Source organism: Labrus bergylta, chromosome 20 (genome assembly GCF_963930695.1).
Source record: "Labrus bergylta chromosome 20, fLabBer1.1, whole genome shotgun sequence".
Classification (NCBI taxonomy): Eukaryota; Metazoa; Chordata; class Actinopteri; order Labriformes; family Labridae; genus Labrus; species Labrus bergylta.
In genome coordinates, this window is record NC_089214.1 from 22,917,438 (window position 1) to 22,929,305 (window position 11,868).

At 42.1% G+C, this 11,868-nt stretch overlaps 2 protein-coding genes across 5 annotated transcripts in view; both read left to right on the forward strand.

Annotated features, from left to right (window-relative positions):
• The window catches only part of arhgap29a (Rho GTPase activating protein 29a), a 46,736-nt gene extending 40,004 nt beyond the window's left edge, over positions 1-6,732 (forward strand). For 3 of the 4 annotated variants that reach the window (XM_020645389.3, XM_065948902.1, XM_065948903.1), the window contains 7 exons: positions 51-214; positions 1,408-1,596; positions 1,848-1,985; positions 2,802-3,037; positions 3,801-4,116; positions 4,247-4,355; positions 4,857-6,732. In XM_020645389.3, the coding sequence (XP_020501045.2) occupies positions 51-214; positions 1,408-1,596; positions 1,848-1,985; positions 2,802-3,037; positions 3,801-4,116; positions 4,247-4,355; positions 4,857-5,836 (2,132 nt within the window). In that variant the 3' untranslated portion in view covers positions 5,837-6,732. The remainder of the gene's footprint in view (positions 1-50; positions 215-1,407; positions 1,597-1,847; positions 1,986-2,801; positions 3,038-3,800; positions 4,117-4,246; positions 4,356-4,856) is intronic. The other variant, XM_065948901.1, reaches the window with a different exon arrangement.
• Positions 6,733-8,329: 1,597 nt separating this feature from the next.
• The window catches only part of abca4a (ATP-binding cassette, sub-family A (ABC1), member 4a), a 6,517-nt gene continuing 2,978 nt past the window's right edge, over positions 8,330-11,868 (forward strand). Inside the window, exons 1-5 of the mRNA XM_065949167.1 lie at positions 8,330-8,452; positions 8,905-9,016; positions 9,937-10,030; positions 10,123-10,264; positions 10,458-10,597. Of these exons, the coding sequence (XP_065805239.1) occupies positions 8,951-9,016; positions 9,937-10,030; positions 10,123-10,264; positions 10,458-10,597 (442 nt within the window). The 5' untranslated portion in view covers positions 8,330-8,452; positions 8,905-8,950. The remainder of the gene's footprint in view (positions 8,453-8,904; positions 9,017-9,936; positions 10,031-10,122; positions 10,265-10,457; positions 10,598-11,868) is intronic.

Below are 11,868 nucleotides of genomic sequence, written 5' to 3' on the forward strand. Positions count from 1 at the left end.
TACGAGAAGAAAAACCAGCATCTTTTTTGCATCCATCTTCCCGCCCGCAGGTTTGAGTGAGATGATTATTGAAACAGCCAGCTCCCCGGGTCCCTTCAGAAACACCCAGATGTCCAAAGCTGCTCAGACCCACAAACTGAGGAAGCTCAGAGCTCCATCCAAGTGTCGCGAGTGTGACGGCCTGGTGGTGTTTCACGGAGCCGAGTGCGAGGAGGTAACCCTGGTTTCTTTTCTTCTCCCTTTTAGCTCAAAAACAAACTGAACAAAATGCAGACCAGCCGTGAGCCACTTCAGCAAGTCCAAAGCATTCAGAGGACGACGAGTCCTCCATGAACGCTGCCAAAAGTTTAGAACGGCGTCTTTATCAGTCATGGTGAGCAGAAATCAAAGAGCGACAAAAGAGAGAGAGCACCTCTGCCCTCATCAAAACATCCAAATTAAAGCAAAACTTTGAACTGGCAACAAAGTTCTGCTCAGAGTCCAAATCCTCCTCCGGGAACGAGCGTGGAAACTGAAGGTCTTTTGTTGTCTTCTGAGGACTCTCCTCCGTCACCCCTGTGACCCCCCCCCGCCGGTTCATTTCAGATCCAGTTTCTCTCCATATTTATAAGATGGGAAACAAGAAAACAAGAGTTACTGGGAGAGTTTATGTAACACTGGTGGATTCAGTTACAAACATGAGAACTCTGCAGTCTTTTCTCTTATTGGTTCAAAAGGTTTGCTGACGTGAAGGTTTTTTCTTTGTTTCCTTTTTAGGAACAGTTCCCGATCTGACTTTCTTTAAACGTCTGTTTGATGTAAAATGGCCTCAACAAACTGGATCAATGGTTTACCTTTGTGATAGTTTAATGGAAAGCCTTATTTATGGATAGAAGTTAAAAGCTGTTACATCACTCTACAAACACACCACACTCATAAAAACCTTTATTTGACCTCACAGATCACAGGAGTTTGTAGTCTTCTAATAGATTTTTAGAAGGTGTTACTGTTTGACTTTGGTGTATGTGGGCAATACAAGATAAGACGAACCTGCTTCAGACAGACGTAGACAAGCATTTCTTTTCTGTGTGGCACAATTACTGTTTATGTTAAAGGAGTCTGGTGAATTTGAAAACAGCAATGAAAGGCTTATCTCTTGATTAAAAAAGGATTATTTCATGCCTGATATCATAACAGAAATGACTTCAAACAAGCACATCATGTGAAAGATTGCCTCGCAGCTTTTACCGCCTGTTTTCCCAACTCTGACTGAATCTAAAGCTGAAGTCATCATCTTGCCTCTTCAGCTTTGAAGATCAAAAAGTCTGGTCCTTTCTGTTGAAACCTCTTCCCTAAGTCCACCCGTTTTGTCTCTCATGTCTCAGTGTGTCTCTGTAATAACTGAGATCCATGTGGTGGTGTTTGCAGTGTTCGTTGGCCTGTCATAAGAAGTGTTTGGAGACTCTGGCCATCCAGTGTGGTCATAAGAAGCTGCAGGGGAGACTCCACCTCTTTGGCATCGACTTCACTCAGGCGGCTAAAAACAGCCAGGACAGCGTTCCCTTCATCATCAGGAAGTGCACGTCAGAGATTGAGAACAGAGCGCTGAACATTAAGGTATTTTCTCTCCAGATATTATGAGAAATTAAATACAAATAAGTAGTATGTGAGAGAGAACGCTGCTACTGTCAGATATTAAAAGATTTGAGTGCATCTGAAGATGAAACAGGATCAGGATAAATGTCACCAGATTAACTTTAGTTTAAGAGTTTAACCGATTTGCTTGTTTCATCCACACAGTTTGACCATAAGAAGAATGTGTTTTTTGTCCTGTGTTGAATTCATTTCTGGGTTTTCGTTCTGTGCAGGGTATCTACCGCGTGAACGGTGCCAAGTCCCGGGTGGAGAAGTTGTGTCAGGCGTTTGAGAACGGGAAACACCTGGTTGAGCTCTCGGAGCTTTATCCACATGACATCAGCAACGTGCTCAAACTCTACCTGAGACAGGTGAGCTCCTTGAAGAACCTCTTCATTAGAAAATCACTTTCAACCTCGACCCTGTTTTTACATGTAAATGATTTATCTGACCTTCTGGTGGAGAGGCGACTGACTCTATCACTGAATGCTAGTAGTAGCTCATTTTACTTGTTGAGTTTCTTAAAAGGAGAAGTACTGGCTAATTTAGGGAAGAACATCTTATTTCAAGACACTCGACAAGTACAACTTTTCTATTCAGGCCTCATTTTTTTATATCTCTTGGAATAAGATGTGTATCTGAACTCGTCGGGTGAATGTGTCTTATGAGAAGTGTAATAGATATTTTTGACAAAAACACCTACTTAAATTAGTTTCTCTGCAGTAATTCCTCCTCTTTAATCCAGAAACAGCTGTCTGAAAAGCCACCAGACTCCAAACTCAGAAACGATATTTTGACCTCTCAGAACACGGGAGTTTCTTGTCTTCTCGACGTCTGCCTCATTCTGAAACCTTGTTGGTGTTTTTGTGTGACTTTGTTTTTTTAGATTTGTATTGCATCTCCCGTGCTCTGCAGGATCAGATGATGTTTTTATCAGGGTATGGAGTTACTTCAAATGAACCAATCAGAGCAGAGAGGGTTCTCTAAATAAGGAAGTTAAAGGGTTAATGTTCCACAGCGTGAAGCCGCTGTGATATTTATTTGTCCGTGTTTATTTTGGGACGAAGCTCTCTCGCCTCACAGTTGATCACATTTCTAATTCAGTCCCAGCTGTTTATTTGCTCACATATTTCAGCTGCCTCTGTTTATTATTCACTTCCTGGTTTGAATGTTGCTTTCCTCTGCAGCTTCCAGAGCCGCTCATCCTCTTCCGTTACTACAACGACTTCATCGGTTTGGCGAAGGAGAGTCAGAGTATCATCGTGGAGGAGCTCGAGGCGCTGAGACTCAACCCATCCCCGGTGGGCCCGGCCCAGGTCAGCGTGGATCTGAACCGAGTCCTCTTCAAGATTAAGGACCTGCTGAGGCAGATGCCACCGGCTCATTATAAGACGCTGCAGTTCCTCATAGAGCATCTGCACCGGTAAACATCCCATAATACACGAGTCAGCTCAGTGCAGTGTGTACAGTCAGACCTTCAGTACCTAAAAATATATCTAAACATACAGTTTGGTTTGTTTTATAAGAATGCAACGTTTACACTGAATCCAGTACATGCACATACAGACGCATGATTAAAGAGTACCAGACTAAGGGGGCACCGGTGGCCTAGTGGTTAGTGTGGGTCAGCCCAATGGGCCAAGGTTACAGTCCTCCAAGCGGGCGGCCCAGGTTTGGATCCGACCTGTGGCTCCTTTCCTGCATGTCATTCCTCGCTCCAATTTACAACTCTATCCTCTGTCCCTGAAATAAAGAGTGCCAGACTAATGAAGGACATTTACACTGAATAGATAGTGATTATAAAGATCAAATACATTTCAGAACACAAGCTGGAGAATTCTAACTCTGTGGAGACCTGGGCGCAAAAAGTTTCAGGTGTGCACCAAAATCAATCTGGTGTTCCCCAAATAAAACAGTATCTTAAGTGTGCACCAGACGGTTACGGTTTCATGTACACACACACCATACTTTCTTGATTAAACACAGCAGCAAAAACTTGAGCACAGGTCAGTTTGTGATGAGCAGCAGAAACTTCAACATGTTACTGCAGAGACTAAATATAAATCAATCTGGTGTCATTTCACTAGCTTCTAAAGAAGATCGAGTGTTTTACTTTAACACATATTGATAAATCTTGTTGATGTGATGTTTGTGGATAAACAAGCGATGATCCGTCCTCTCTCCAGGGTGACGGAGCGATCAGAGGAGAATAAAATGACGGCGAGTAACCTGGGCATCATCTTCGGCCCGACGCTGATCAAACCAAGGCAGACGGACGCTGAAGTTTCCCTCTCCTCTCTGGTGGATTACCCGTATCAGGCCCTTATCATTGAGCTCCTCATCAGACACTACCAGATGGTCTTTGACACCCCCCTCAGCCCCCTCAGCCCCTCCTCACCCTCTGAGGTCGACGCCCAGCAGCGCTCCGACACCCGCCTCACCCAGCAGGAGAAGGAGCAGCAGCTGAATCGCCACTCCAAGTCGCTGGGAGACATCAAGGAGGTAAATAATAAAGATATATAATCGCAGTGTTTTATTAAAGACAAGAGTTCAGGTATTTAATGTGGAATGTTATTTCTAAGACTTGACTTACTGTTTTCTCTCCTTGCTTCTCGTCTCGTGTGTATCACAGCAGAGCTCAAAGGTGTATAAAAGACATTCCTCCATCATCCCTTCTTCACATCTGTTGGCTGAAGTTCAGGAGACAATACCGAGCCTGGATGAAGGAGACTTCCAACCTGGTCAGTACTGATACAAAAACCATCATCGTAAAGGAAACAGTTTCTGCTGTCTGCTGGACGATATAGTGAACACTATGATCGCAAAATAACTCCTCCACTAGCTTCATGGTTTCATCACTGGAGGTTTCCTCTTGATTGAAGTTAAGACACTCTGTCTGGAGAGGCTGCAGGCTGAGCTGCAGCTGACGTTAGCTAGTGTTTAGGGTTGATATTCACACTCCAGTGAGGGGGCTGCACCCAAAGCTGCTGCTTACTTTACCTCCCTTATTCCCTTATATTGTGTAGTTTAGAAAATCCAAACTATGACAGTGACCTGACCTGAAAGAGAAGGAAAGATGCAGGATGGACGTGTTTTAATGTCCTGCATGCAGGCTAAAGAATGCAGACTGATTGGCTGTTGTCGTATTTAATCTGTTGTGTATCTTAATACTGCTTTCAATCATTTAACTCAATACACTAATAATGAACTCTTGTTTTCTCCTTTTTTTTTTTTTTTTAAAGCTGACCAAGAGGACTCAGAGACCTTTAATGGAGTTTTGTCATCAGGCGTCCCTGAAGTGGGCAAACCCAGTGAGGGAGTCCTCCGTCGTTATCAGCACAACACGGTCACCAGAGTCCAGCTCCGACACCCCCGACACAAACTATCCTCCCGACCGGTGAGCATGCCCGCCGAACAGATCCTCAACCGAGGACAAGTGGACGAGAACAACACGAGGAACAGCAGCGAGCAGGACGACAGGAGGGGGGGAAGCTGCGACCAGTCCATCGAAGAGGTGGACGAGACCGAGAATACGAGAACAAGAGCAGGAGGTCATTTCAGGAGTACATTTATAGACACGCAGACGTTACGCAGAACTTGGGACAAACAGTACAAGCACGAAGTCTCCAAAAGTGTTAAAATAATGACCGCTTCTCCTCCGGAGAGTACGGCAGCAGATCCCAGCAGCTTATCAGTGTCTGTGCCGTTATCCTCCTCACCTTTCTCTCTCGGGATGACAGGGAGCGCCGTTAGCAACATCTACCCCAACAGGCCGTACACTGTCGCAGTGCGAGCAAACAGGACTTTGAGACGGGAGGACAACGTGACCAAGTACAGCCCTGTGGTCACAGCTTTCAGGGCTCCCAGGACTCTCCAGCCTCCCCCAGGAACCTTCTACAAGCCCCCGCCTGGGAGCAAAACTAAAACTCTGCAGAACTTTGCTTTAGCTAACAGCGCTGAGGAGGAAGAAGATGAGGATGAAGAAGAAGAGGAGGAGGAGGAGGAGGATGAGGATGAGGATGAGGAGGAGTTGGGGATTGAGATAGAGGTGTCAGTAGATGAACCTCTGGAGGAGGAGGAGGAGGCTGAGCAGGCGGCCATGTCTCAGTCTCCCAGCTCCAGCCCTGAGGAGCTGGGCCCGAACCAGGCCAAACCAGTGTATCAGAGACTGAGGCCTCGACGGCTGCAGGAGGTGGAACACAGAGAGGCTCACTTTGTGTGAACGCCTGAGAGATCTAAAACAAAAACAGTGATCAAATGTGCACAAATAATAAGAAACATCTGCATAGACACTGCAGAGACATTTCCAGATGTTTCATGATTGTGAGCACTGTGTGGACAGTTGAAGACAAACATGATGCACTTAAAACGCTGTAAATGTTCAACATGAATCACTAATATTTCATCACCAATCACCTGCTCAGAACACTCTGTCGCCTGCTACAAATATTTATAATTCTTTTTTTAAAGCTGTGCAATTACATTTTTATTTGAGTATTTTGTACAAAAAAAAATCCTACAGGCTCACTCTCTATGAATGTTTATATACCAAAAAAATAACTATGTTTAATGGTTCCAATAGTGCAGGTGATCACAACAGAGAGAAAGTTTGGTGCACTGATCAGATCGTCTGAATCTGTTACATTCTGAAGTCATCACTTTGCAGATATCTTGAGTATAAAGACAGAAAATGACGTTTGTTACATCCTGTCCTGACATGTATCGTGTTACCGCGCACCAGTTGCAAAGGGTTAACTGTGCGTCCACTTGTTTTTATACTGTTACACTTGTATGTTGTCATCTTACACTGTTCTGACAAGCTTTTAGAAATGAAACCAGATTGTATTACGGCATTATCTTTCTCATTATAAGATCAAATTTTACATTTCTTAATAGCCAAAGCTGTTTTTTTTAAGCTCCAGTAGTTTTTAAGATCTTATCTTAAACAACGTTACAGGTTCTTTGTATGTAATTGGACGTGCTTCATGTCTTTTAAATATCTGTTTTTTTCATCGTAATGTACAAGAATAACAGAATTTTGCAAAGATCAATGTAAAAAAACAGGTACATGAAAACAAACACCCTTTTGTAACTTATTAAAATATATCTGAAAAATTCCACCATGGTCTGTTTTTTTTAAGGGAAATTTGCCTTGAGTGGATTTCTTCATCCTGCAGCAATGAATCAGGCTGTAACGTCTGCAACATAATCCTCGATGGATCAAAGAGCGTCCTCTTAAAGTTCTTGTTTCTGTCCCTGTTAGGCATGGGGTTCCACAGGGATCTGAACTGGGTCCATTGTTGTTTTGACTTTACTTGACACCACTGGGTACGATTTTGCTCTACTTTCCCCACTGGTCTTCTGAGTGTCCCAAAGGTCAAAAAGAAGAGAGTTGGTGAGCAGGCTTTTTCACACCCTGTATCGCCCCCACAACCACCGCCGCCCTAATTCATGCCAACCTGCTCCGACCTCCACCTCAGCGGCAAGGAAGTGTGGACAACAGGAATGCGATATTCAAAGGAGAAATCCTTCATGCATCTAAGATCCCCCTATCCAATGTTTCTTAACAATGAGTCAGGTCTTTAACCTCCTCTTTGTGGAGTATCTCGGGATAACACTTGTTGTGAATTGGCTCTATACAAATAAAGAATGATTGATTGATTGATACCATGCACCAACATTATGGAAAAGTGGACCTCTGGACATTAGGCAGGCCTGCCTCTGCTGAGCTATTTAAAGCAAAAATAATACCCACTTGTTTACTGTTGCTAATGAGTCATGGGTGGTTTGTACATTTCCCTAATGTTCTGTTTGAGTCTTAGTGAGGTTTTAGAGTTTAGAATGTTTTTTTAATGAGTCATGTACAGCACTTTGACTGAAAGTGCTTTATTTTTTTATCACATTACTTTTACCTTGAAGGGAAGAACCCTTCCGTTGCGCTCTTCCAAGTAACCAGACTCCATAGACAAAAACACTGAAAATAATTGCTTGTCTACTGCTGACTGAAGCATTTTTGTGTTATTTTGAGTTTCAGAAGTAGTGTGTTTCATCCAATCTAACCATTGGTACCATAGTCTCAATATAACACCAATTTAAAAGCTACTAGGACCAGATATTGTCATGTTCTTTGAGGTAAAATGATCGTGTTTGTCTATGTAGTCTGGTGTGTTTGTAGAGAGTGATGTGGTTAGAAAATCCTCTCCCTCTGTAACATAAAGGCCTATGTCTGTAGGATTCTTTCTGTAATCTCATCTTGTCAGGGACGAAAAACAACTTTTAGTGGCTGTACTTTGATCGGCTAATTATCCCCTGTTGTTTACATTAAAGCCATTAAAGCCTGTTTCATTGCTGCAAGCTAAAGCTAACTTCTGAAGCAGTTCCAAAACTTTTAGCTTTTGGTCATTTAGACCCCAAAAATATGTAAGAATTAGGCCTACAGTAAAGACTAGCACAGAAGTTAATCAACACATTGATTATTACAAGCATCATGATGTTCATTGTATGTAAAGAGATACATACAATGGTAGGTGTTGTAAAATATGTTTTAAGATTTGCACATTTGTTCTTTACAGGTAGTGGGATTATACCAGAGGCAGGATTAGATAGTGTGACCCTGAGCCTGGGGGTTAGGTGATGTAGAGCTCTACTAAAGGATAAGAGTGTTGGCAGTCTCCCAGAAGTGAGAAAGGAGATTAAAGCAATCTGCTTAACTATTCACAAGGTCTGGATTCTCGCTGTGTTTGCAACAACAAGACGTGTCGGAGGAATATGTGGTGTTACGCTTTATTTATTCAACATCAATACACACGCCGAGTGTTCTTCAGTAACTGTTCTTCTGGTAAGTGATATGACGTGCTGTAGTAGCCATGTATTGAAGTTCAAATGCTAAATGTATTGGCAGCTGTGAAATTCCACAGTAGTTTTAACAGGGCTGGATTCGAGTAACTTCTTTACATGCTCAAAGTCTGTGGTATTTTTAAGTTGTGATGTTAGCCATGATAGTTTTGAGAACATGTGGGAAGACTGTGTAAAAGTCAGATTGTTGTTCAGACCACATGAAGTGTGTTGAGCTCAGTAAGCTCGTTACAGGGCTAATGACAGCCTTCTCAAAGAACACGTACTGGATGAATGAACAGACACCTTTTCAATGACGCCACACTAAAGTTCAAGAGTTTATTCACAAAATGTTGTTTCCTAAATGCCAAGTATCTTGAGTCTTTCCTGAATTGTTGTTAAATACGATACAGCTTTATTAAGCTCATGAGATCATTGTGGACCGTCTGGTTTTAGGTTTGTCGGTTGGTGCCAGCCCCTGCGGGGGTGAAGAGGAGGAGTCATGGGGGCAGGAAGACAGGTCAAACTCCTGTTGTGGAAGAACTGGACTGTACGCAGGAGGCAGAGGGTAAAATTGTCTCGTCCATCAACAGCATGCTATATTTGCTAAATATTAGCTAAAATGCTTTAGGTGTCATTCTATGCAGATGATACCAACCTTTTCTTGCATAAATGCTAAATGCTTAAGATGTTCTTTTCAGATGATAATACCCGCTTATCAGCTCAAACGCTAGATGCATTCATGTGTCTTTCTTTGTGGGGGATAGTCACTAATGTGCTTACATGCTAAATGCTTTAGATATCATTCTCTGCTGATGATACCCATGTATTAGCTCGTATGCTCTAGGTGTCATTCTATGCAGATGATATCACTTATTTGCTTTAATGCTAAAGGCCTAAAGGTTTCATTCTTTCCAGATGACACATGCTTTTTGCTTTTTGCTTAAATGCTAAATACTTTAAGACAATACCAACCAGTTTGCATAAATGCTTACGGTGTTGTTCTTTGCAGATGACACACTTATTTGCTTAGAGGCTAAAAACGTATCAGTTTTATTCTTTGGCTAAATGTTTTCGGTGTCTTTCTATGCAGATGATATAAGCCTTTAAACTTAAATGCTTACTGCTTTAGGTTTCATTCTATGCAGATGATACCACTTGTTTGCTAAAATGCGTTACACTTCTGGGTGTCATTTTTTGCAGCCGATGCCCACCTTTTGCTTTTATGTTCAATGCTTTTAGGGGTCATACTAAACAGCTGATACCAACCTGGTTTTTCCTTATTGCTTAATTTTTTTGATGTCATTGTATGCAGATGATACAAGAAGAACAAGAAGCATCTCTGCTTAAATGCTTAATACCTTTAGGGGTCATTCTTTTCAGATGAACATTTAGTTCAAACCCATGCTGACAAACAAAAAAAGTAACCTCCATGGCGGAGGTGATAGTAAATAGATTTGAAAGGTTTTGGTTGTGATCTTTAACCAGATACGTTTCTTCATGGAGCTCATGTGGCCTGTGGTGCTCTTCATGGGACTAGTGTGGCTGAGAAGAGTAAATCCGCTTTACCGTCAGCATGAATGTAAGAAAACGACTTCACTGTTCATGAAAATATCACAAAAATGTATGTCCTCAGAGAGGTGTCCTTCATAAATCTTGATCATTTCACCTAAGGTCACTTCCCCAACAAGGCCATGCCCTCTGCAGGGATCCTGCCGTGGATCCAGGGAATCTTCTGCAACGCCAATAATCCTTGTTTTCAGTACCCCACACGGGGCGAATCTCCAGGCGTGGTGTCCAACTACAACAACTCAATGTAAGCATCAGCTGAGGAGATGGTAGAGGTCATTAAAAACCTGCTAAAAGAGCAGAATGATGTGACAGAGTTAAAGAGTATGTGTGTTAATGGCTCACCGGATCATTTTGTACATGTGTGGATAACACATACAATCATATGTGATTATATAAGATGTTAATTTACATGATTTGGGTTTTATATTTGTTCTCAGATTGGCTCAGTTCTACTCTGATGCTCAGGAGCTTCTGTTTAGTGACCCAAACTTTCTGCAGCTTGGTCAACACTGGAATGAACTGAACGCCATGAGTGACTTCATGAACTCCCTACGCACACATCCTGAACGTTTCTCAGGTAAGTGCTCCAGAATGTCAACAAGAAAATCCCCACAAACGTCATTCTCTGCAGATGCAAATTGAGCATGTCATGGACCAAACATTTTCCTCCTTAGAGTATTCAGTGTGCTTTTGAATGATATCATCCCGCCACAGAGACTGCAGCACTAAAGCTTCAGTTTGAAATGAATAGATAAACTTTCCACTTGAACTTTATCTTCTTTTTTTTTAAGTCCATTTGACCCCACAAGGGCTTTATTGAATTTGTTAACAGATATCAGTTTGTTTCATTTTTGTTCTTTTTGAAAATTTCTCCATCAGTATTTCTCAGATCCATTAAAAACTCAAGTAGAGCAAACTAGGGTCATAGGTGACACCCAGCAGAGCTGAAATAAAAAAGATTACAGACGTAAGATGAAAGTTTTCCCAATTTGGCTTTGGAAATAAAAAAATATACCAGTGCTGTAATAATGAATTCTTTGCAAAGTGTCCCTCTCTTCTGCTGTTAGACTTGTTTGTTTTTTTATTTGATTTATGCAGCAGATACACCACTGACTCTTTGAGATGTGACTCATGAGCATCATGTTTATGCTTTTGCTGACACTCGCGGTTTGTTGAATTTGTTGTTGTGCAGGTCTCAAGTTTTTTATCTGACTCTTGTCAGTTGCTTCAGATGTCCGCAGCAGATTAAAGATCAGGATTCAGTCAAGGGTTTAGACAAACTTGACAAATAGTATCCAGTGTTCTGCTCCCAGATCATAAAAATGTTTTAGTTCCAGTTTCCTTCATCTTTTCTTTTCCAACATGTTATCTGTCATATTTCTAATAAACTATCATATCATGCTAGTAATATGTGCAGCCTTCTAACTGACACATAAGGGTTTGCAATAATAGGACAGATGTGGACAATACATGTCAAGTGATGCTTAAAAAGAAACCCATCTGTGCCTCTAATGGTGTCAAACGCTCAGTGAGTATCTCATCTCTCTCATGTTGCATGGAGTCAGTATGTGTTGTACACAGAGTAACAGGATTACATGACATGAGTTTAAGGAGGCCCGTAAAGTAATCTGCTTACTTTCACCACCACTGTGTTGTTGATTTGGTGGGAAAAAGATTCACGTGTCCCCCGTCCATACTGGGAGAACAGAGGTTCTGATCTCTCGAGTCTCCCTGCAGACATTCCCTGTTCACGTTTACACAACATGAACATGATCGCTGTATATATAGCGTGTTTCCCTGCTGCTAAAATAAAGCCTTTATGTTGGGAGTGAAGCAAGGCTGAGAGCA